This window comes from Athene noctua, chromosome 8 (assembly GCF_965140245.1).
Source record: "Athene noctua chromosome 8, bAthNoc1.hap1.1, whole genome shotgun sequence".
In the NCBI taxonomy this organism is placed as follows: domain Eukaryota; kingdom Metazoa; phylum Chordata; class Aves; order Strigiformes; family Strigidae; genus Athene; species Athene noctua.
Genome location: NC_134044.1, coordinates 17150937 through 17176699, shown reverse-complemented (window position 1 = coordinate 17176699; position 25763 = coordinate 17150937). Strand labels below are relative to the sequence as shown.

The 25763-nt window shown below is 47.8% G+C and overlaps 1 protein-coding gene across 2 annotated transcripts in view; it reads right to left on the bottom strand.

The window, feature by feature from the left end:
* The window catches only part of P3H2 (prolyl 3-hydroxylase 2), a 74222-nt gene extending 49132 nt beyond the window's left edge, over positions 1-25090 (bottom strand). For both annotated transcript variants that reach the window (XM_074912200.1, XM_074912202.1), the window contains exon 1: positions 24336-25090. In XM_074912200.1, coding sequence (XP_074768301.1) covers positions 24336-24791 — 456 coding nt within the window. In that variant the 5' untranslated portion in view covers positions 24792-25090. The remainder of the gene's footprint in view (positions 1-24335) is intronic.
* Positions 25091-25763: the final 673 nt, after the last annotated feature.

The window sequence follows — 25763 nt, the reverse complement described above, 5'->3', positions numbered from 1 at the left end:
CTGGCTCAGACCCTGTGCTATGACCTTATCCTGTCAACCAGCTCCCAGCAAGGCAGGAGGCTCCCCGAAAGCCATCTGCTTCCAGAACAGTACCCTGCAGCCCTGCCCCTGCTCTCAGCCAGGAGTGTTCTCCAATCTGACTGACAGAGGGATCTAGCATCTCCCACGACTGCTGGCACGGCAGAGCACGTGCGGCCATTGCACTGCACACCCGCCACTAAGCAAGGGCTCAGCACCATGAACTCTCTTGCCCTGGGAACTGAAGAATCCCACTACAACACTGATCAACAGGAAGTATTAAATCAGCATCTTCTCTGGAAAAATACCACAAGAAACCACCCACAGGAGTCTTCTGCTCTTGCTCTTCTGGCCCTGAATTCAACTTGCTCAGCAAATTAATCAGCTCTAACAGGAAATGCTGCCTTTGTCCGTCCTATCACCTCTGAAACATCTGCTCATCTGCACATGCTGTCAGCATTCTCAAGTAGGCATCATCCCCCCCTTGGTCTGCATCTGTGACAGGTCCCTCAGTAGGAAGAGCCCTTTCCACAAGCACTCTCCTCCAGGAAAAAGTACCTCTTTCATTTTAACCCAGCCTTGGACTTACAAACACAAAGGGTACACCTGCACAGCAAATAATCTGATTTCTACAGAAATGTAAGTTCTAGAATAACTTGAAGAATGTGGGCTGCTCTTGCAAACAGCATATCTCAGAATAACATGTCCCACTGCAGGACATGAGCAGCAAGAAATGCAAAGTCAATGCTTTGGGAAAAGTGAACACAAGCTAAACAGAGTCCAGCAAAGTTGGGGTGGGAGCAAGACAGAAGAGAGATATAATATGGCTCTAAAAGGTCTGGTCCAGGAGGGAGGGTTGCAAGTAGTGGGTTTTCTCAAGTTTAATTCTTAATTCTTAAAAAATCTGAGAGGAGAGCTGAAAACAGCCTTCAAATATATAAAAGGCTGATATATAAAAAGAAAGGTGATAAGGAGACAGGGTCTATCCATTGGCTTAGTTTGTAGCATGCAAAAATGTTTATCTAGGCATCAGGGAAAAAAATCCCAACTTCAAGGACATTTTCCTTTGGGAATCTGGGATTCTCCTTCTCAGGAGGATTTTAAAAGCACATCTGATAAATATCTGGCATGTACCTATTTCATAGCAGATGGCTGGACTAGGTAAGTGTTTTAAGTGCTTCCCAACCCAACATTTGCACAGATTTATGATTTTTGAGAATTAATTTTGATTTCTGAAAGATCAACAGCCCTTAATATGAAAATAAGCACCCTATTTGTGTTCTGAACTTGCCCAGTTCCAGCCCCCAGCAGACCTGTTGCAGGTGTGTCAGGTGGACTGCAGAGCCTTCTCCTGGCATTTTGATTTTTTTTATACTGCCCTGTGACCCCTCCACCCCACCAACCTCCCCATCCTGCCTCCCTCCCACACACAAGTACACATTATTAATATGGCACAGAAATCTATATGACAATCATCTGCATGAAAGGATAATTTATATAGCATCACCTACACAGTGATTTTTTTACCTTCTTTTTTTAAATTGTTTTTTCAAGAACTTTTTAGACTTCTGAAGGAGATGACCAAGTCACCAATAAATAAATACATCACAGTGAGGGACAGCCAGAGGAAGGAGGTGACATTGTCAGACCAAAGGCAAGGTGGCAAGCCTTTATGCAGAGCATCATTACACTTCGAAGGGGTAGTGGATGCCAAACCTGTATGAACGGTCAAAAGCAACCAGAAAAATTCATAGAGGAAAAATCCAGTGGAGGCTATTACAGGTACAGACACCAACCTCAGATCTAGGCTGTCCCACAGCCACCAGTTCTGGAGGCTGGGTGAGCACTTGAGGCAAGTATCACAACATTTTCACTTTTCTTCTGCCATTCTTTGAGAGCCCAGTGCCAGCCACTCTTAGGGACATTTATTCTAACTGGATGCAGCAGCTCTTGTGTCAGTTGCCTAAAAACAAACCAAAAACAAACCTCCCCCTCCTACCATACCATTAATCATCTGTTTTCTAGTGCACACAATGTTACTAACAGTAACAACAGCAGCAACAAAAAGACTGGGACAAATAGGCTTTCTCACTAGAAAATCCAAATGTGGTTTCTGCACCGCATGTCCATAGTCTGTTACTGTGTGGAGCTTCAACGGAGCAGAATTGCAGGGAAGAGTTCATGACACATCTGGTATAGGGCTTGAGTTTATCGGAAAGGGATCTTAATTGAAACAGAAAGTTCCTAATTAAGATCAGAATCTCTAACAACTTTCCCAGCACCCAAACAGGAAATTCCAGATGGGAAGCTGCTTCTCTTCCAACTCTGCCTCCTCCTGAAACCAGAAGTCAAAGGAGCCCTGCGATGGCCAGGAAGGGTGTCACCTCTGAGTCCGTGCTGCTTCTTGGCACCCTATTGAACCCTACGGTATAGACCTGGGAAAGAGGAAGATGAAAAAAAGTTGCTTGACTGATGTCATGGGTATCTTTGAAAACACAGGAGCAGAATATCAATCTGTATTGCAAGATCAGTGCATCAGACACAGGGTGGCAGCCACGCGTGCACCACTGCCTTCATCAGCCTTCTCCTCAGCTGGTACCTCAGGCTCCAGCCTAATTTACTGCTCTCCCCAGGAGCACCCACAGAGGCTCTGATTGTTTCCTCATGTTGAGACATTTCAATGGAAGCATCCATTGCGTGAGAAGCATCAACAAGTCACTTGATGAAATTCAGATTAGCACTTCACACCTTTTAGGATAAAAATAACCAAAGGAAACTGGGATTCATCCCAAAACACACTAGACAATTCACATTAATCAGGGGATGATAGACCTGTCTCATTTCCAGTCCTTCACCTCCTCTTCTCCAGCTAGATAAATGGCAAAAACAAACAAGCACCCTCTACATTTTTCTTCTGCAAGGATCCAGTTTCCATGAGACTAGTCTGCCTTGGCTGTGAGCTGGAAAATAAACTAGAGCTCCGCTCTTTCTCAAGGGCCAAGATGAAGAAGCTGTGCACAACCAAGAACTAAAAAGCCCATGACTTGCTACATTTTCCAAGCCCCACTCCAGGCTGGTTGCTATAAAAAGTTGTGAAAGAAGCATAGCAACTCTCTTCCTGGAAATAATCTCTTTCGGGCAAATGTCATGATATAGGCATCTTCCAGCATCTTCTCCATCTGCCTTTCTGAATCAGCACCACAGTAAACTTCCCAGCCGAGCAATGTTTCCCAGCTCCAGGTGCCACAGCAGCCAGCATCAGAGCCCAAAACACCACAGCCAGAAAGTGTCCTGAATCCCTGAGGCTGAAGCATGAAGGGGATCAGCTCTGCAAGAGGGCAATGCCAACATCTGCCTCTGAAACTTCAGTGTGAGGTTCATGGCAGCTGTCAGTACTCCCAGCTTCTGAAAACTTACTTAGTTGCTGTCCTACAGGGACAAGACACCAAACTGCAGGCTCCTAGTTTGAAAATGTAACCAAATGGCTCTCAGTGAGAGTTTGATCCATTATGTGACTTTCCAGACAAAGCCACGTTGGTTATTTCTACTCTGACCTATTCAGTGTCGCTTCTGTTGACACAGTACCAGTACAGCAATCCCCATATCTCAGTGAGGGGCTAAGAGCTGAGAGCAGTTCCCAGATTCCATACGTTGCAGGGCTTCAGGTGACGAGCTCCTGAAGCCATAGGATCAACCATGCTCCTGCATGGAAAAGAAAATCCAGGTCCTTCCTCTGCTCTTTCCCTCAAGGATGAATAATGTCCCTTAAATCTATTTTTAGCTGAAACCATAATGACTAACTGGGAGGTCTGCAAGGGTGGAAAAACCTGGAAAGTCTGAGATGCAACCTACATCATCTCTGGGCTGCATCTGCTTGACTCAGCAAGCTGTAAGGGGGTAAGACCAGCATCTGTGGTAACTGAGAGCCTCCTCCCCCCCTTGCAAAAATGTGCAGTTGTGGCAGAGCCAGATTCTTAGCAAGTAGCGTATTCAGAGGTGAAAGGGAGGTGAAATAAAAATACTTTCCTTATCTAGCAGATTACAGACTTTCTCAGTAGGGAGTGTGAAATGTGAGCTGTCTCAGGGAAGCAGCTTCAGCACCACAGATTTTATGGTAAAATGGTTTTCATTGCCCTGTCTGCTGCATGTCACGCTTGAGACAGCCAGAGAGGGGCCCAGTGGCAACATCAGCATCCACTGAAAGATGTGGCAAACCTCTGTCTTGGGAATATTAACAAAAGCCCAAAAGTTGTTACCCCTTACACCCTACTGGTGGATTTGGCTAGGTCTAAGCAGAAGCACAGGGTGGAAACAAGTGGCTGTGCTGATGAACCAGATAGCATCTGGTGTGGGAAGGAGATACAGAAGAAACCCAACATGAATTGCAGGCAGCAATTCACACCTGTTGTCCCACAAGTTCAGATCAAACATTCACAGCTTCCTAAGGAACAGATAATTCTTGTCTGCCTGCCAACACACAGAGTTCAGCCTGATCCCCACAGTGCAGTGAAGCCTTCTTCCTTCTGCGGTTATCTGCAATGAAAACATGTAGAGAAAAACCTCCCACCTGCACATGAGTTTGAACAGTTGTACCTCCATGACTGCAATTAAATTTAAAATTAAGCAAGAGGGATGGACCAGTCATCAGAGAGACCCGTGCTGTCAGAGCAGGGCACAGAGCAGCGCTGTCAGTCCACTTGCCATTGCTAACCTTCTGTCATACATTGCTTTTTGTTTCTTTTTTTTTTTTTTTTTCTGTTGAAGGCAATTTACTGAGGCCTTTTAGTCTTTCAAATTGAAAAATTCTAGCAAGTCATGGTGTGCTCTATGGCAAAGGACATGATCAAACTTCTAGTATCTTAATATCTCTTCATTTCATTGGGGTGATGGGTGTCTGATGCCCAGCAGATTCTGCCCACAGGCACAAACCCAGAGCAGGAAACTCTTGTTCCTCCTTTCACCCTGCTGAACTTGTACACTCTCGATAATTTATCTCCCACAACAGTGCAAGCACTGCAGGCTCTTTGAGATGAAAGTCCATCATCTCCAGAAGTTTGTATGCCTGTTGCTGGCTCTGAGCATCCCATCTGCTAGCACAGAGCAGAACCGCACACTGGCTCTGTGGCAGATTACACACAAAAAAATTAGCTGGAGGAAAAAAAAGGCATCACCACTGTGAAAGAGCAAAGCTGTTAGATGAATTTTGTGTGCTTATTTGATCAGCTAAGTAAAGCTTCTTGCCTTGGATGCCCCACAGAACAGACAGAAGTAACAGCTTTTCTTTCTCAGGACTGAGAAGTCTTCTCATCTTTTTTTTTCATTCTCCAACAACTTTGTATCAGATAAGAGCAAATAATATCAATAATTTCTGTCTGATTGCTACCTTGCTGCTTAAGCAACAAATAATGTGATTAACAAACCTCCAAGGGAGAAAACGGAGGCTTTACTAAGCATAAAACACCAGATAAGCACTATGAACTTTTCTTAAATTCCCTAAAAATGAAGAGCAGCTGCCTGGCACCAATTCCCCCAGCAGCAGTAACTGCTCTGGATGCTTCTGAAAATAGGCATGATCTTGTGCCAATGAAAATAATCCCTTAATTTTATAGGTGTCTGAATAAAAAAAAAGCTGAAAATGAGAGCGTCTGTGGAGACACATATAATGCATTGCCTGGTATCTAAAAAGATCTTTTCCTTTGCCTCTCTCCAAATGTTGGCAAGTTGACCAGATTGAACTTGAGAGTTCAGAAGGTTCAGATAAAAAACTTTTTCACTCAACATTCAGTTTAGCATTGATTTCAATTGTGTGGGGTCATGCCACTCAAAAAAAAGGGAAAAAAAAAAGGGAAAAAATTATAATCTTTCCCAAGTCCTAGCAGTATCCCACAGCAAGAAAAAGTCCTCAGCAACTCCATGTATTGGCTGCTGGCAGAGGTTTGCCTAAAATTTTTAAGAGAAGATTTCAGGCTCTCTACATAGCAGTGGCATACACTGTCACTGTCTCCTGGTGACAGGAGACAAAATGCTGGGGAAAAAAATACATTTTTTTGGTCCTGGGTAACTTTTCTGGTCTACGTTACCAGTAGCAGGAGCCAGGTTGGAAGCAAGCTTGATGGGCTTGGTGGTGAACGCAGGAAGGGGATGCTCACACCGAGAAGAACATGTGTCATTCGGGGGGTGGCTGAAGTCCCTCCACCAGGAAACCTGCACCCAGAAGAGAGAGCGATAGAGAAATCTGCCCACGCCACGATGTCCTGCTAACTCAGGGGCAAATCACTGAGGCAACACATGAGCCTTCTAGAGAAAAAGTGAGGAAAGCTCCCACCAAAGCACAAGATGAAGCTTTGGAGTTATTTAAAGCAAGGAAAATACCAAGAATGGCCCATGAAACAGCAGCTGTTTGGGGTTGGTCTTTTATAAGCCACTCTAAAGAAAGCACTGAATATCCTACTTATGTTGAAAATTATACGGGTCACCTTCCATATTTAGTGCAGAGTTGCACAGAGGTAGCCAGGGGACAAGACACATTCATCCTCCATCTTTAGCACAACTGCCACTCAGATCCATATGTGATCTTGGCCTTCTACCCTGTATTTAAACTACAATAAGCTGTGCTCTGCATTCAAGGAAAAAGAAAAAAAAACATGAATCCAGACCTTTGTGGAGAGGTTTCAGTGAAAAGGCTGGCTGCTTTTCTGTGGTTACTGAGGTAATGAAACTTCAACAAGGGCTTACACAATGTCAGAGTGGAAGAAATGCTAAGCATCTACTAGAAAGGTTTTAAGTTACTCAAAAGCCTTACTGATAGGATTTCAGAGCCAGCTACTCTATTCGGACACTAATGTGCAAGCAAACACGTCTTTCAAAACCACATGCGGCCAGGCTATTCATACTCCCAGTCTTTTCCCCTACCATTCATAAGTAGGAGTGTGAAGCAGCAGGGCAAATCAAATAAATGACTTCATTTCTCCGGGGATATGAGCAAATGCGAATAAAGAAGCAAACATTTACAAATTCAGGATGCCGTATTTTTGCCAAGTTTTCTTCCAGTGCGGAACTCTGAAGGATTCAAAGAAAAGAACAGCTATCTTCTTTCCTAAAGCTCTGCACCCATGAGTGCACATGAGCGTGTATGCACAAGCAAGCTCTGAGATCTCCCAAATCCACAAGACTCCCTGCACAGCTCTGCAGAAGACATCACAGAGCAGTTTAATATACTAACACTTGCGTAACTGGATACAAAGACGTATGTCTCAGGTAAAGCAGAGTCTGGGGTACTTCAATCACATGCCAGGTAAGTGTATCCACACTTAAGCAAAGGCTGAAAGCTCCTGGAAATCCTCACTTTGCAGTAGAAAGCGTGTTTATGAACAGGTTAAGATGCTTGCAATTGCTAACCAGGGAGCCATCAAAAGGCCAATCAGCTCCATTGTAAATTTTCTTCTGTAACAATACATGTAACGGTAGTTCAGAAAAGAAATGTGTCTATGGTTGCTGCTGAAGGCCAATGAACTACAAAAGAAAGGTTATATTATAAATATGAAAACTTCCTAGTGGGATCTAGACCAAAACCCCCCAAAACCAGCAAATTCTGGACAGGCTTCAGTGATGAGAAATCCTGACATTCACTACTGACAGCAACCCTGGTTAAACCTCCCTGGATACCTGGCCTGGAGGACCTGGGGAGAAGGACTAATCCCTCATGCCACAGCGTTGGCTTTGCCAGACACCTGCCACACAGGCTTTACCGGAGTGGAAGCAAAGCAAGAGAGCCTTCAAAACCATGACACAGACAAGATACTTGATGAATTGAAAGATATGAACAACAGCTGTTTGCTTTGTGCAGGGTCGAGACCCTGTGAGATATGACCATGAGCTCCCTCTTTCCCAGCTGCAGTGGACCCTGCCTGGCTGCCTCGGTGCCAGCACAAACTCTTGCTACAGCTTTCTGCACAAAAAAGTTCAAATCCAACCTTTTTTGCAAGTTCTTGCCTTCAAAACAAAATGAACCCACCACTACTCATCCTCCTCAAAACTTTTAACAGGTGAGTGCCTGGCAACATGACGGCATTTCCATGACCACCTCCTCCAAGCACATTTGACACTGACTTGTTTCCCCTGATAACTCTGCCATTTCTGTTCCCTGCCCCGCTTTTCTCACATTTCTCTTTTGGCTCTCCCACGGGAAGAAGACAAACTGAAACATGCTCCAGAGCCGAAACTGCAGTTTACTCCATGGATTTGAAATCAAGCAGAAGAGCAGCTTTCAAAAAAACTCTCAAAGGATGTTGAAATAATTATTTTTCCAGCAGTTATTTTTTTCTTTTAAAGCAAAACCATATGAAAAATAGATAAAGTCTTGCTGCAAAGTGAGAGTCACTCTCAGCAACTCTCCTCAAGCAGCACAGCCACAGACAGGACAAGTTGTCAGCCCTGCTCAGCCCCATGGCTGGTTGGGCTATGCAGATGAGTCTGACTCTACTTGCACTAGCTCGTGCTGTTTGTAGGGGTTTTCCTGACGAGGTTCAGCAGAAAAAAATACAGAGGTGTGCAGAGCAGATTCCCAGGGGAATTTGTGGGGTGATGATGGGATGGTGTGGTGATAGGATTAGGTACAGGACATTGAGGACCCCCACTTCACCTTTCATCCTCAGCCAGATGCATCCTGCTCTGTGAAATGAAAGCTGTTGCCCCTGGACAAGGAAGCTGGTTTTCCAGATTCAGTCCAGGTCCCAACCAGAAAGTGTTTGTAACTCAGGAACCACTCCAAAAAAAACTATTGGGTCACATTTCCTACAGTGATCCTATCAGGCTTTAAAGGCCCAAAACAAGGAGAACCATTATTCTGCAGCCTGGTAATAATTTAGAGCTCCCACTCATCTGAGATTCTCAATTTCCCCCAGATCCCAGGGATGTCATCGGGTTTTGAGGGCCCTTTAAACAGCAGCAGCAGCAGCTCAGGGAAAAACATCTGGAATAAAATATATTGAATGTCCCGAAGTCAAAAAGATCTCTGCAAAGTTAATAAGGAATATCTAACCACAAATGTTTGCTTTATGGAGTCCTGTGCTGCTGAAATTCAGACACTGTACTGCTCCCTGTGAAGCTTTAGTGAAGGGTCATGTCTGAAGCTGACCTGTCCTGGACCTGCACAGCTGTCACGTAAGTCTCCTCTTTCATACGGAGGACAGTTGTGCCTATTCATACTGCTGTGTGACTGGTTTCCACCGAGAGAACGGTCAGCTCATGCTCTGCTAATAAGCCAGGCAGCACTATTGACTGAGCAAACCACTTCCATAATTGGGCTTTTCTCTTACAGTACAGGACACCTTTAATCTGCTACTCCCATCGGAGCTCACTCGCAGTGCAGACATCATGCAGTGCACCTGACACTCTCCGAACACGTGATGTTAGTTACATCTCACAATGCCAAGCGCTTGGTGTGTAATTACGGCACATCAAACTCATTCCACAGACAGGCAAAACAGGGCACAGAGGGCTGGGATGGACTGAACCCAGCCATTTCTGTCCTACCTCACAAACTGTTGCTGGTGGACACAGCAGCACTTGTCTGGGTCACACGCTCCCAAATAAAACACAGTTGAGACCATGTATAAGCATGAGGTCTGCCAGATCACACCTGAGTGCCGTGAAGAATGAAAACCCAACACATGGGATTCAAAACACAAGGTTCAATGCACAGTGTAGTAGTTGTGCTGCAGTAAGTCGTCATGCATCACCCTGAGCCATGAGAACTGATATAAGTAAGTCCACAGCAAGTATAGGTACCAACACAGCTCACTCTTTTTCTTTCTGCATAAGCTAAATCACACTCCCATTCATACTAACAACCTCCAGCTCAGTGCTTTCACATTAATGGGCAGATACATCCATGCCATTACACGGTATAAAACTGCAAGTTTTATTGCTAATATCACCAGATTTCAAATCCAGACACCTGTGAGGACACTCTGGTAAATCCATCACCAATTTACAGCGCAGTCTGGCAGTCAGAGCAGTTGTCCTCAGGATGGACCAAGAACAAAGTGTGCAACTCGGGAGTTTTCAGCAGCATTTGGTACACACCTCTGCCTGAAATTCCCTAGCACTGACATCCTCCTGTTGTCACTGGTCACTGGCAGGACAAAGTCTCTGCTTGCACTGAGCAGCATCCTGGCTCTGGAGCAAGAGACAGTTGAGCACTGCTTTATGACTCTTAATGCTAAGTAAAAGCAGATCTAGTTCTCCATGCTCAGGGCTGCTAAAGCATTAAGGGTATATAAGAGCAGAGGCAAAACTTGCTGACACATTAAAGGGAGAGTATAGCACAGCCTAAATCTGCTGCAGGTTTGCAATGGGAGAATCTACAAAGATAACCTCCAAAAGGCCTGATGATCCTCCTGGCACATAGGAAACACTATGAAAAGAGAAGCAGCTTCTCCCTTCCTTGTCTTTCTCCAAACTCTACCTTTCCTACCCCAGGCCCCAAGAGCAAACAGAGCAAAATTAAGTATGGTTGAGAGCTCAGCTCTCTGGGCTTCACTCTCCTCCCTCAGTAGTAGAGGATAACTGCAAACTTGGCATCAAGTAGCTTAAATAAGATGGACAGTGAAGTGGTTCAGATAATGCTTTAATTGACCCAGCTGTACCATGGCACCTAGAAGCACTGGTTGTTACACTAGTGTACTATTTCACTTGGCACAGTGATCCTGATCACTTCCCAAAGACGCTTCTCTCTAGGCTTGAGTACATTCTTACCCCAGTGAAGTAATCCTTTACCCACAGGGCCAAGTATTGCTGGCTCTTACACCTGAGCATTCCCTCCTGCCCCCAGCATGCAGAACAGGCAAACACCAGTATGGTTCTCCTGTTCACCACCCCAGCTCCATGCACATCTGCGCACGCGAGAAGAGCCTATGAAGCACACCCAGAGCATGCAAGAGCGCAACTGTCAGTCCTACTTAGCAGGACTTTGCTCTTTAGCAGAAGCTGGCTGCAATATCAAAGCAACCCTAAAGAGCAGCACAGAAGATCCCTAAGGACCTGGAGCCATTTCTGAGCACAGCTCCATCGCCTGACTCCACTAACAATTCCACTCAAGAGCTGAACTGTAACATCCACCACGCAAAATAACAGCAAAGGAAAAGGAATGTAAACAATAAGCCTGAAGCATGCAAACCTTTCCTATCTAATACTTCTCAAAAAGCATCATGAAGGACAGTATGGTTTCTACACTGTGTTTTCCAAGATAACTGAATGCACCGATTACTGGCAGGTCAGTGACAGCTTTAAGTGCTGTAACTTTCAAAAAAGAAGTCCAGGCAAATGATTATTCATGTCTCTCTACCTGGTTTGCTTTGATTCAAAAAACATTAGAGACTAAAAATGGTTTATTAAGGAGTCTATAATCTAGCTAGATTTCACAGCAAGGATCCAAAAATAGATTTGGAAAACAGAAGTACACTGATTAAAATAACAATGATTTGGAGTTAAAAACACCACTGCAGGAAGCCTTGCGCTACAGTGCAAAAGTAATTTTCCAGGGACTGTTTTGTTGAACATGTAAAACCCAAACAGTAATCAGGCTGGAATGAGTCCCCCAGGATGGGAAAATCTCTTTTGTTAAGCTCAGACCTGAGCTTGGGAACATTCAAAGAATCATAGAATAGTTCAACTCCCAGAGCTTCAGCTATCACACTGGAGAGTTCAGCTGCTAAAACTGAAACGCTTCTCTGCACGTCCCAGGCAGCTGGGGAGCTACGAGCCTTGTCCTCTTCAAACCACTGCCTTGCAGAGCTGCCTCTCCTAGGCAATTCCTCTCACGCTGCCTTCCGATCACCCAGACCTGAACCACCCACTCAGGCACTGGGCAACAGCCAGGCACTGAGGAACAATCAGGCACTGGTTTCACATGTTGTGCCTTAGTTACACTCAAATCATTGAGGCTACCGGAATGAGACCCTAATCCAGCATTAAGCACTGAGTGTGTATAGAAGCTGCCCCTTTATACGGTGATGAGATGCTCAGGTCACACCAAGAAACATTCAGCCAGTTTGGGTGGCAGAGAGCAAACCTGAGCAGTAGGAAGGATGGCCAGGAAAGCACAACACACAGAGAAGCGGCAGGAGAGCGCGAGGATTGTGCTGATGGGAGCCAGGGGTGCAATGCCCTCAGTTCCCCCACGCAGGCAGAAGTGCTGCATGGAGCCTGCCCGAGCCAGGCTTCAGCTGTAACCCAGCTGAAGGTTACAGACCAGGCAGGGAGATTACCTGGGGAAGGAGCTCTGTGGCAAACAGGGTTAGCTGCCTAGAGCTGAATAACTGCCCAGTGGATGCAGAGGCGGATAAAAAAGGGCACTGTTGGTCTGCCACAGCAGCCAGGCAGAGGGGACTGCAGGATGCCCGGGCAGCTCAGGCGCAGGCAAAGCTGTATGGGCACTGCTGAAGCTGACCTCCTGATGTAAAGAGGGGTGGGAGCCTGAGGAAGATGTCTTTTGCATCCTTACAACACGCAGAACATGCTCACAGAGAGCTACCAGAAGCTTGCAGCACAGCCTGGGCTGTACAGAAGGGACAGGCAGTTGACAGCTGCTGAGAGGACAAACTGCTTCCTAAAGCAGCACACTGCTGTTTTATTTGATATTTGCCTGCCTTATAAAAGGATTCAGTCTGAAATTGAGTTTGATTAGGAGTACCCAAGTAAGCCAAGGTGGCTGGCAGGAGGAAGAGACAAACTCAAATGGGTGGTCACAGCCAGGGAGTCTGCAAGTGACCCCGGAGCACCAACTCCGGAGAAGCAGCAGAGCCACCAGCAGCTGGGCACCAGGATGCAACACTTATGTTAAAGAAAACGGAGTGAGACTGCCAACCAAGGGAAAAGGGGAACTACCAGCTGCCAAAAGACATTAGTATTTAAAGCAAAGGGGAACAGAAGTGACCAAACACAAGAGCAATTCAACTCTTGCCATGCTGTCTGCTTGAGGAGGCTGTGTTGGCTGTTAGGTGCCCCAGTCCACACCAATGCCAGCTATTTTGGGATGGCATTTCAGCCCACTCATCCTCCAGATGAGCCCATTTGGAGACAACCTCGGGGAGCTTAATACCTTCCACACCACGCTGACCAGCCTCATGGCTGCACAAAGATGTCTGAAATGGGCACCCTCTGCTGCCCCGGGGGTGGGAGCTCTGGAGCAGTCTCTGGGAGGTGCAGGCCAGCTTCCCCAGCAGCCCACAACAGGGATTTGCAGTTGCTGCAGCGCCCAGAAGTGCCTATGCACAGTGAGCTGACTCCGCACCACAGTAATTCATAGCACAAAATGCACCAGCACCACTTGCTCAGGCATCAGCAAACCCTGCCCTGACCTCCCACTCCCACCAGGAGAGATCAGCAGGACTTGGGAACACCGCCAGGCAATAAAGCCTTTCCCAGAAGTGACATGAGTCCCCTCTAAACAATCGGCCTTCCCTCACCCGCCTTTGGAGATCCGTGCATCTCACAACTCTTGTTTAACAGCCTGCAAACACTTCCCTGGGATCAGTGCTGCCCACATGTGAGACAACTCCTGTCAGTTCTTAGCCCCTGTACAGAGACCAGCAGTCCCAGCAAGTATGATGCTTCGCAACACACCTGAAAGGGACATGAGTGAGGTGAACTCTTCGAAAATAATGTCTTTTAACTAATTCTAGCTCCCTTAAAACAGAATGAGGTGTAATAGGGTCCTTAAAAAAAATCACCTTATCACCTACCTATGCATCTTCAAGATTGTTCCTAGAAAGACGCACAAGAACAAAATGAAATGTTTTGTTCAGTGAAGCACCTCAGGAAGTACATTAAAAAAACCCACTTATTACACAGCTCTGTGAGTAAGAAAAAAGGGGATAAGACACAACATGTTTTCCTCCCCATCACTAAAATACTTTGCTCAATCACAGATCCCTTGGATGAGGCTGGCAGCCCTGGATGGGGAAGTGTTTTCCAGCAGCAGTGCAGTGCAACGTACCACAAGTCAGTGCTCTTCCTTTCAGACTATTTCAGTGAAACTTTGCACTTTCTCATCTGCTTCCAAAGAGACAGAGTAACTCAGGACACGGATGCCCCAGAATAAGCCTTAGAACAGGCAGTGCCTTGGTAAAAACCACTTTATAAACAGAGCTTTCTAAGCAAGGGAACCAAGAGACTGCTTCAGTCCCTGGGCAGTCACAGCAACACCTTCAGCAAATATTTTGAAGGGTATTTTCCAAGCTCTTTCTCTCTGTACCACACTGGTCTTTTCTGGGAAGGCATATGGCTGGCTCCATCTTCAAAAGAATTTGCACCCACAGCCCTGGGCTATGAACTTCAGCACATCTCCCCATCACACACCCTTGGGAGTCCAGCCCCAACCTCAAAGAGCTGTGGGTTTAGGCAGCACCCTACCTGCAATACTTTCACGCAGGATTTGCCCACTCTTTGTTTTTGCAGCAAAGCTGCAGGCAGAAGGCTCTCCGAATTCAAGTGCTCCTGCCTCTAACTTTGACAGGACACAGACGGTCTCAGGCTCATCTTTCTGCAGGGACACGATGTGAGGTCAAGGCCACCACTGCAGCTGGCTTGGAAAAAAACATGGTGAAAAGCAGCATGTCGGTGTCTAACAACCATTTTTGTGATTTTTTTTCTGGGTTTTTTTGTTTAAATTCCATTGCAAAAAAGTGTTCCAGGAGGGAGAGGAGCACAAGCAAGACCCAGGGTGGCTTTGCACAAAACAGGAGCAGAGTGTCTCCATGCAAAAGAAGCAGCAATGCTGCTGCTTGGCAAGGTGGCAAGTAAAGGTTTGGCTCTGCCAGGGCGGAAACCCACCAGCCTCATGCAGGTCAGCAAGCAGCCACGTTAACATCAATTGCCATTTATTGCAGCCACAGCTATTCCCCATGGCCTTGTTGTGTCCAACACCACTTACACCAGATATACGCTGCAGTACCCACACTCACAACACTACAGATGGCTCAGACACGTGTGGGCCAGCGGGCGACTGCACACATCATGGTATTGCCCTGAACAAATGTGGTGATGGGAAAGAGGCAGCAGAGCACCTTGCACTGCTCCCTGGAGCCAAGAGCATCCCAAACCATGCTTTTCATCTGTTACCAAATTATAACTCCATACCATAAGGATGCAATTTGCTACAGTGGAAATGAGATTTTTTTAAAGGTGCAAATGTGAGTTTGGCTTTGGACCTAAATCCCAGTTTTCAAGCACTGAACACATCTCCTGTAGGAGCCCCTGTCATTCAGCACATTCAGGGAAACAATTCACTGCACAGATCTGATGCTAGTGCCTTGGTGTGAAACGCCTGGGACAGAGGTACATTTTGCTGGTGCAGACAGTCCATTTCTGACAACATCCCTTCCTTTTCTTCTCCTTTGAGGGTTCTCTGCCATCTCCCAGATGGTCCTCCCACCCTTAATAAAACCTTTAAATCTATGAAGACAGAAATTTCTCCTGCCTGTGGCTACTCCATGTTTAAAACTTCCCAGCTACCCTGCGCCCCTGGTGTTGATGACATTCTACAGAGCAGCCCATCTGCAAACTCTGCCTGACCTGAGCACCAGCATCAGGGCAGGGAGCGGAGGGCGGTGGCAGCTGCCACTGGAACACCTCTCAGTGGCCAGCCCGTCACCTCCGCGCTGCACAGGGACATGTTCCTCAGCACGACAGCACGGTCAGCGTGCTGACCCGCACCCTATCTGCTTCCTATCTCAGCACGAGCACAGACTCAGCCTTTCATCCAATCCTGAAAGAACGTGTTTTTCTCCTCTTTTTTTTTTTTTTAAGTGAACAAGAAGCTACAAGCGAGTATTTGGCCTTCACAACTGATGGGTTGCAGCCAAACTCTGCCATATGTTCCAGCTAATACATGTGGGCTTTTGCTTCCCATCCAAGAAAGGAAAAAAAGGACATTTATGAGCCGGGATTCATCAGGAGCATGTGGGAAGGAAGGGGTGGGGAGGGGATGCTATTTTTGTTGCTATAATTATTTCGTGGCCAAATCCCTGACCCTTGACGTCAGCTCTGGAGGGTCTGTTTAACTGACCAGTTGTCATGGAAAGGAGGAGGACTGGTTGGGAGGTACAGGCTGACGAGGAACAGCTCTTTGGTGCCTGAACCCACCCACAGGCAGACCCCCTGCCTTCATTAGTCATCACCAGCTCATGGCCAAGAAATAAAAATGTCAATATGTTAGTGCCGATACACTGGCTGGAAACAAAAGCATCCAGGGAACTTCGCACCCTCCTTCCTGCCATCGTTTACTGTTAAAAAGCACAGGCCAAATCCTGAGCTCAGTTTCCCCAGTGTATAGGCAGAGAAACTCCATGGCCCTCATCTGGGTCACTCCGGGTTCACATCGATTTCTCCAAACTCACCCTGGCCTTGGTCCAGACTACACACATGGAAATATGCCATGTGCAGAGTACAGGGGTCCCTACTCCTCAGGAACAAACCCAATCACAATGACTAATTCATACCACCTCCAAAGGAAAAAGCTAAGATAAATAACCCCCGAGTCCCTTGCTCCAGATGTCAAGCAGTGCCTCGAGCCCAGAGCCCTGCTAGCAAAGCTCCTGCGACGCTCAAGAGGTTGGCAGCAAACAGCTCTGTTACTGACACGATGGTTTCTCATTACTGCCCATGCCGTCCACGATGAAATCGCCAGTTGTACGAGGAAATGGGAACAAGCCTTGTGGAAACCTCAGGCACAGCTAGCAAGTACTGGGCATAAGTTTGTTCAGCAGGGCTAAACTGCATTGCTCATTCACATGCAGTTCATTATCAGCTGCCATTAGTTATTACTGTGGCCAAGGACAACAAAAGGACTCAGCAGAAGCCAGAGCAGGGCTCACTAGGACGTACGGATGAGATTTAATAGGCAGCACAAAAAGCCATTTAACAAATCCCAGCGCAACGCAGCACACGGACAGGGCAGTTCAGCAGCAAGGCTCTGCCAAGGAGCAGTCAGCGGAGGAAGCCATCGCGAGACAAGTGCAAAGCAAGGTGCAAAAATCCATGGGAAACGAAGGAGATAAAAGAACAGGGAAGGGGCAGGTTCCCAGGTTACAGCACAGCAGCAGGTGTCTGTTCTCCAAAGCCAACGGGCTCTCCTGCACTACTGGTGCCCAGTTTTGTCCGAGTTGGGATGTGAATCTTGCTCATGTGCTGGGATGCCTTTAGATCAAGACCTCAAAAGATACAGTGAAACCATGTGAGTAACACCACTGTCTTCTCCAGCATCCAAGCCACGGCACTAGGGATTGCAGAGAAATAAAGAGGAATCCAGGCTTACCTTTTTTGCTGCAAAAGATTGAGACATTTTGCAGGCTGGGACCTGCCACCAGTGTATTTCGGAGCCCTGGCATGACTGCATAGCTATGAGGTGAGAAAGAGGAACTTGGCAAGACAAAAAAGTAGCCCTGGCCATCAAATGGCTCATTACTAGCCTGTGTAAAAGGAGCTTAGTAGGTCTAAGACCAGTTTGTGCTAACTAGTTGTGTCATGATTTGCAGCAGTGCTGAGCAGGTATGTGCTAATTTACTATCAGTTGAAATGATGCGGAAATCTGCAAACAACATAGTTTTGTCTTTTGGATTTGGTTTATTTTTAAAAAAGAAAAAAAACACCAAAAAACCTCAACAAACCAGCAGAAAGTCACTACAATCATGTAGTCTAACTTTTAGTACAGCACCAGCCCAGAGTCAAGTCCAAAAAGTCAAGACTTACTCTCCTGTGAAGACAGGGACAAGAGTCCAGTGTATGTCTTGGTACATTGGTTTCAACTGCTAGTTCACTTTCACCACAAAAACATGTGCCTAGTTTGCGTTTGCTAGTGGCAGTATTGAACCACTGGGTCACCTCTTTCCCTCTCTGATAATACTTTCAACCCAAAATGAAACTTTTCACAGAAATATTTCATATGAAGAAGTCAGCAAGAACAGGGGCAGTTGTGTCAGTGTCCTGGGTTTAGGGCAGGACTAAATATCCTGCTCTAATATCCTTAGTCCTGCCCCTATTTGGGACACTGACCCAACCATCAAGACACAGAGTTTTCCATCCCATAAACTGAGTTTATTTTTGTCTACATAATTTTAACTTTCTGAGCACTAACATTTACCCTCTGGTGAGGACTAGGAATGCTCTCAGAAAACCTAAATATAAAGACATTCCAAGAGATACTTTCTGGGATCTATTTATTTATCCAGTATCTGAGTAATACCAATTCTCAAGATTAAAGATAAACAAACACTGCTAATCGTAATAACCCAAATAATTATTATTATCTGACAGTTCTACTACAGGTCTTTCTCTCTTTCTCTGGGATGTGTCATATAAATCCTATGAAAACATGACCAACTGACCGGGTAGACCTCATAGCACAGGTGGTAGCTGTAGTGAGAAATAGCCTCAGCAGGCAGCTCCTGCAGAGACTTTTAATTAATGGGGTTTTGCACATTATTCTGTGTCACTACCCATGAGATGCCATAAGTGAAATTGCCACCTTCCCCCCAAAGGCTGTGGTTCACCCCAGGACAGGACCCTATTATCTGCTTAAGCCCATGCAGCATTGCAGCATGAAGGAAAAGGGAACAAAATGTTCATGGAAAATATCAGCCCTTGAGGGAAACAAACCAAATTCCCAAAGCAACTACATTGGTGTGAATCCAGAGCTAGTCCGTGATCCCTAGGTTGGTAATCCTGTCTGTCAAGGAGACAAAATACTCTGGCCCAGTACAACAGTGCAGAGATAGGCAGCAGTGAATAGTTACTTGAGGTTGAAAGAATTTGGTAGAAACGTCTTAACAACCATGTAGAAGCTTGCTGTGGGCACTCAGAGATAGACACCCAAGTGTGGCTGGTGGTAAGGCTCACATGAGCACTGGCAGAAGACAGAACAATCAGTCTGGAGCGGTTAGAGGTCTAGTTCTGCACAGAGATGTCTCCTCCCTTGAGTATGAATTCTCATAAATAGGGAGTTTTTAAATGCAGAACTGGAGTAGGGCAATAATCTGTGTTGCCAAGGTTTCTGAAGTCTGGGATTCCATTTTGTTTCTTTCCTTTTTTTCTCCTATAGTCTTTTATCAAGTCATTATTGTGTCTGTGTCGCATTTCAGAAATCTTGGTGGCACAGGTGGGCAGGAGAGCACAGCACGATCCAAGGACACGCTCCCAGTGGTGCCTCCAGCACTGCTCCATCAGCTGCAGTGTGAAAGACCCAGCAGAGAAGATAACAGTGCAAAGACAAAGTTCTCCCCAAACAAGACCACTAGAAAGATTAAGCTGCTTGTGTAGAGTATGACCAGAAAAAAATTTTTTAAAAAAGGAACAACTTTAAAAACCAAATAAACAGCCTGTCCTACAACACAGAAAACCTACACATTATTTATTGGTTTATGCTTGTAACACATGAAATCATGATAATAACAGAACTGAAGAACATCTCCTACACAGCAAGGGGAACTCAAGACAAAGAGAGAATAAGACAGATAGTCAGACTCTCACACACATTTTGCTCCACTACAACCTGACATTACTAAGAGAGGAGCAATGCCCTACATGCTGGAGACTTGTTTTATTTATTGTTTTAAACCAAAGTACAGACTAAAAGGCTTTTCTTATCTAGATCCAAAGCTGGCGGTTACAGGCTATATATGTATGATTCCTGCCATGCTTCAGTGATGTGCAACAGGGCATGCAGGCAAGGGGGAAGATGAGTCCATCGCAAGTCAGCATGTACAAAATAGGAGCAAGCACTCTAACAGCACACCAATATACACGGAAAATTAAAACGAGCTACAGAGATCAAGTCAGCAAACAGGCCAGGGGATGCTGTGGCTGGGAACAAGATGAGATGAGGGAAAAAGACCTCAAGGGAAGGGTTAGCAGGGTAGAAGAGAAGCAAGACCTGGTTTTGTAATTGACACAACAATCAACTTTTCCAGGTTACTTGTTATTTTTGGACCAAGCTGACTTGCAGGAGTCAGCACGGGGACTGAAAGCGATGCTCTGTGACAGGGTTCATGGCAGACCATCCGCAGCAAGCTCCAACATGGCTACTGAGGCAACGGCTCACAGCCAGCAAACGCTCTCACGGTGTACACTGTTTCCTCCTTCTCCACTCACTCTCAGAGCTAGAAAACCCCCTAAAAGGTGGGGGTTAGAAACATCATGGCCTGCAGGCTAGGTTTTAACAGACCCATGATGACTAAGGCAGCAAAGCCTGAGGGACATTATTAATAAAACACTTAATAGGGCAGAGATTCCCCCCCACAGCCACCTGTCAAGCCCAGAGGCTATTTCACTGACAAAGACCAAGCAGCCATCACACAGCAGGAAACCACCATCATGAGAAACACTGACCTTCTGCCCATGGAACATGACATCAGAAACGCCACTGAAGGACCTCTTCTCTGTGGGTTGGAGAGCCCACTACGCGCACTACAAGAGTTAAATCCCATGTTCTCATCAACTCCACATCATCTCAAAACCCATCCCACTCTAACTGTCTCAGCTAGCTGTACCCAATATATTTCTAAATTACCTGAAAACATCAGCTGTCCTAAGGAAAGGAGTCTTCCTACTCACAATACATATTTCAAAGCTGCAAAGATGACTTGGGAGCACATTTGGACTTGGTCTGCTTGTGGAATGCAGTTTGTTTACAGCCTCTGCAGCAACTACAAGTCAACCTCAAAGGTCTGATCCTGAGCCCAAAGTCCATAGAAACCTCCAGCTGAATCCACAAGCAGTCCTAGTCCTGTGGTGTAGCACAGACTCCCCTCACATCATGCCAGAGTCACCAAAAACACTCAGGTCACATCTGTGAAATGGAAGAGTGGTTTTCAGAAGACCAGTTTCTATTTCACAGAATCACAGAATCAGCTAGGTTGGAAAAGACCTTGAAGATCATCCAGTTCAACCATTAACCTCACACTGACAGTTCCCAACTACACCAGATCCCTCAGCGCTATGTCGACCCGACTCTTAAACCCCTCCAGGGATGGGGACTCCACCACCTCCCTGGGCAGCCCATTCCAACACCTAACAACCCCTTCTGGAAAGAAATGCTTCCTAATATCCAGTCTAAACCTTCCCTGGTGCAACTTGAGGCTGTTGCATCTTATTCCATCTTACTGCATTTCAGAAAAGTACAGAGAAAAAAATAAAATGAGGAAATAATTTAGGGAAGTGATGAGATGGATTTAGAGGCTGATGGGACCCTCTTATAGAGGGATACATCAGTATTTCACCTAACCACATCATCACTTCCTCTCTTTTACAGTGGTCCATGCAGGAGCACCTCGAGCATCTGCTCAGAAGCAGGAGCAACACAGCCCAGGGCAGCTGCTCCTACGGTCCAGCAGGCAGCAAAAAGTCCCAAACTTCCAATTCTAACATCATTTTTCCACCAATTCACTGCAGAGACCAATTCACACCACCATGACTGGGCGAGGCTGTGCTGGTGCTTGCTCTGCAGTGAGAGACCCCAGCCCACTCCCTGAGCACACAGGGGTGGCTCCGCTCCCTCAAAAGCATCAGAGGCACACACAGTGCTGGCCAACATTTGGCCTGTGCATCTGTCCAGCAGGACTAAAAGCCTTTGCTTTTCATACCCCACAGAAGTGTCACAAGGATTAGCTCATGTTTATTCAGCACCATTTTTCAAAGCACTGCACAAGAGCCAAAGCCTTCGATTTTTTTTATCTGTTCCTTGCTCCGTCACTCCCTCCCGAAGGGATGTGTTTCTCCCCTCCTGAGAAACAAACAAGCACGAGATCAGCGGGAGTGGGAGGTGGGAAGCACATTCCAGGCTGTTCCTCCTCTCTCAAACCACAAATGCCACCAACCCCTGCTGTCCAGCCAGCATCTCACACAAGCGCCCGGCATCCAGGCCTCCCCACGCAGGCTGGGGAGGGACCAGACAGGATATGCAGCAGGATGTTTAACCTCATCTCGTTTCCTCTGCAGCTTCAAGGAGCAAACCAGGGGGGTCAAAGAGCCACCCCTGGAGCCATGCAGCCTGCCCATGCACCCACAGCAAGGTAGCGGGGCTCTGCACAAGCCCCACTTTGCGGGTCTCCTTCTCAAGACAAAAGGCTGAGCAGATGCTGCAGCCGAGGTGTCCCTGGAGGGTGCGTGTGCCAATGCATCCCAGCCCTCAGGGAACATGCCAAAGCCCTGGCACTCAGCACCAGGGAATGGTTCACATCTGCGTGTATGTGAGTGCTAGACATTAGACCTCATGTTCTGTGCAAGTGCAGGCAAATCCGATGTGGGGCATTTTCTTCTGCACACAGACTTGTTAAGCCAGATCAAAAGAACAACCCTGGGAACAGAGCTCATGCAGACAGCATCAAGGTGAGGATGTGGACAAATCACTACTGGTTGCTCTGTGGGACAAAGGTGATCAAAGTGCTGCTTCTAAATCCCAAGAGCATCAGAAGGGGTTAAAGAAAGAGGTATTAAAAACATAAACAGCTCTATTCAAAGAGTGCTTTCCCTCGGCTACAGTGCCCAGAATCTAGGCATCCATGCAGATAGGAAGAACATCTGCTACTTCATCAGAGAGCAGCAAAATCAAAGTGTTAGCATGAATATAAAATCTCCAGACATTGCAAAAGCAAATTGTGATGAGTCACACGCAAGAAAAAAGACTGTTTTCAACACATTGCTTTGGTAAGTTTAGAACACATTTTTAAATGAGGAAAATAAAAACCTCAGACCCAGTAGAGGCAGAAATGAAAGAACAGAGCATACTCCAAAGTCATCTGCATTTTTGTACATTGATTTTACTGAAATGGGAGACAAAACCCCCATTCCCTAATTCAGAGTAAAGTTTTTTTATGAGCTTGACATGAGCAAACCTTTGTGACTCCGGGAATAGCTTTGAATTCAGGAGAAGAAACCACTTAATTTTTTATCATTACAAATTTAGTGTCACTTCCCACAGATGGTGACATTCCATAGAGCATCTTTCAAGGTAAGGACCGCAGGAAAATTCTGCCAGCTCCACTGGAATTGCATACAAGCCAAATTATAGTCCCAGTTCACTCCCAGGATTTCTGTCAGGAACTCTACACAGCACATAAACACTGGAGTTTAAGCCAATGCAGTTCTCGTCCCTGACTTGCAAAAAAGACATTAAGGCAGCGGCAGAAAAGGAAGTACAGAAAAAGCAACATAGCTACAATTTCCCAGAAGGTTTTAAAATGCAGCAGCTCATGATCTGCCTCCTTGATCTGCTGCTGCGTCGGCACTGCACCACAGGTACTGGCCCTGCCTAGGACAGATGTTTGCTTCTCCAACTAGCAATGGGTTTCAGCAGAATCACCCTCCCTGTGCTCTGCTGTGCAGGTCTTCACCTATTAAGTTGCCTATAGCAACTAAAAGGTTATGAATGTGCTCAAATAAAGCAGAAATCCAGAGATAAATGTTCCAGAAATGTTTTAAACATTCAGCTTGGCATGAAATAAAATTCCCACAGTTTCTGTCCTTACTAGTCATGAACAGGAAGACTTACTACAGATACCTGGCTTGACAGAGCACAAGTCACAGAATCATCAAGGTTGGAAAAGACTTTGAAGATCATCTAGAAGTCTTGAACTGAAAGAAAAGTACCATTAACTATCCTGACATGGATTTTTTTTTGTCGTGGGGGTTTTTTCCTCTTTTTGGCAAGGAAGTTCAAAGAATAACACCATTTTCCTCAGATACGGTAATAGCTACAAGGCAGAAGTGCCTGGGATAAGAGGATGATACTCAGGATGGCCACGGCTGCTCAGTAGCGACTGCACGGTGTTATGCAAAGTAACTCGTATCACACAAAAGGATAAAGACCATCAGATCCCAGTAGGAGAGGTCATACACCGCCCAGCTCCACACACGCTCCCCTCTCCTGGAACACAGCATCAGTTCAGTTTGTCTGAACGGGAAATGTCTCTGGCAGAGGGCACCGGGGTGCTACTGGGGGGTTGTCTGGGGGCTTTTCTCTGCAAACTGAAGGCAGATCATTTTCAGAATTACACGGTGTTATTCTAAAAGACAAATAAAACCACACACACACCCCCCAAAAAAACTCAAACAAAACAAAAAACAAACCAGGAAAAGCACGGCTAAGCAAGGCTGGACAGAGCCCGAGCTGTGGCCCGGGATGCTCCGTGTCGGGAGCAGGCCGCGACCACTGCCCGCACCCATGGGCGAGCTCGGCTGGGGGGACCGCACCCGGGATGCTCAGGGAGGACGGAAGGGCAGCCCCAGGAGCGGGGAGGCTCGGGGGGCCGGGCGGTGCCTACCTGGATGTAGGCGCGCTGCAGGTAGCTGTAGGGCACCCTGCGCTGGAAGTCGGCGCGCACCTCCTCGGCGGCGCGGTGGCGGGAGGCGGCTCCCAGCAGCGGCTCCTCGCAGCGCCGCACGCAGCCGGCGCGCCGCAGCACCGACCCGAAGAAGAGCAGGTCACCGCCGGCGCCCGGTCCCGCCGCCGCCAACCGCACCTGCCCGCGGCAGCGGCGCCGGCACCGCAACCGCGCGGCGCGCAGCTCCCGCCGGCTGCGCAGCGCCCGCTCCAGGCACCGCGCCGCGCCCGCGAAGTCCCCGCCGTAGTACGCCTCCACGCCGCCGGCGTACAGCGCGTCGAAGGGCTCCAGCGGGCCGCCCTCCCCCGCGCACCCGCCGCCCGCCCGGCACGCCGCCGGCACCAGCAGCGGCAGCAGCAGCAGCAGGGCCCCCCAGGGCCGGCGGCCCGGTGCCATCCCCGCCGGCACCGGCGGCCCGGCGCGGTGAGGAGGGGGCCGGCCCGGCGCGACGGGGTACGGGCACCGTGTCACGGGGCTCGGCGCGACAGGCTCCGCCCGGGGGAGGCGCGCGGGGGTCCGCGCAGTGGAGCCCGCCGCGGTGGGGTCCGGGGGTCCGTGCGCCGATGTGGAGGGGCCCGGGGGTCCGCGCAGCGTCGGGGCGCGCTGCGGCGGAGCCCGCGGGCGGGGAGAGGCTCCGTGCAACGGGTCTCGGTGCAGCGGGGTCCGCGGGCCGTGCGAGGGGCTCCGCTGCTCCCCGCACGCCCGGCCTTGTGCCGCCCGCCCGCCCCGCCGGCACCTCTTAAAGGGCCCGGCGCCGCCGGCCCGCCCCGCCCGCCCCGCCGGGCCGGCCCCGGCCCCCCCGCACCGAGGTGGTGGCGGCGCGGAGGGGGCGCAGCCACCGGCCGGGCGCCGCTGGGAGCATCCCCGCTCCGCGGCTCGCCCCGGCCTTGCAGGGATTTGTAAATGACGTCGTGAGATTTCAGTCGCCCCGGGGTGATTTCAGTGGCAGCAGCTGCCTTTCCTCCCTCCGTTCCCTTCCGTGCCGCACACCTCCTTCTGCTTCCCAAATCCCCGCGGCCGGCGTCGTTATTCGCAGGATGCTTCTCTTTTTTTGTCCCTCTGCGAGGCTGTTGCTTGGAGCCATTTTTCGCGGGTTTCTCCACCCCTAGCCCCTCTTACCCCGCCAGCCTCCCGCCGCTGGGAATTCTGCAGATCAATCATCCGGGATGGGCACAGTGAGTGGCTGGTGAAGCCGTTTCAGCTCCCAGCTGTTTGTCTCGCTTCCTCCAAGGTTTCTCTCTTCCAATGCTGCAAAGCCCTGCCCTGCCAAAAATGTTACTCTTTTTTTTTTTTTTCATTAATTTTAAGACATTCTTGTGACGAGACGTTTGGCAATGCAGCCGAGTAACACATGAAAAAAAAAAAGAT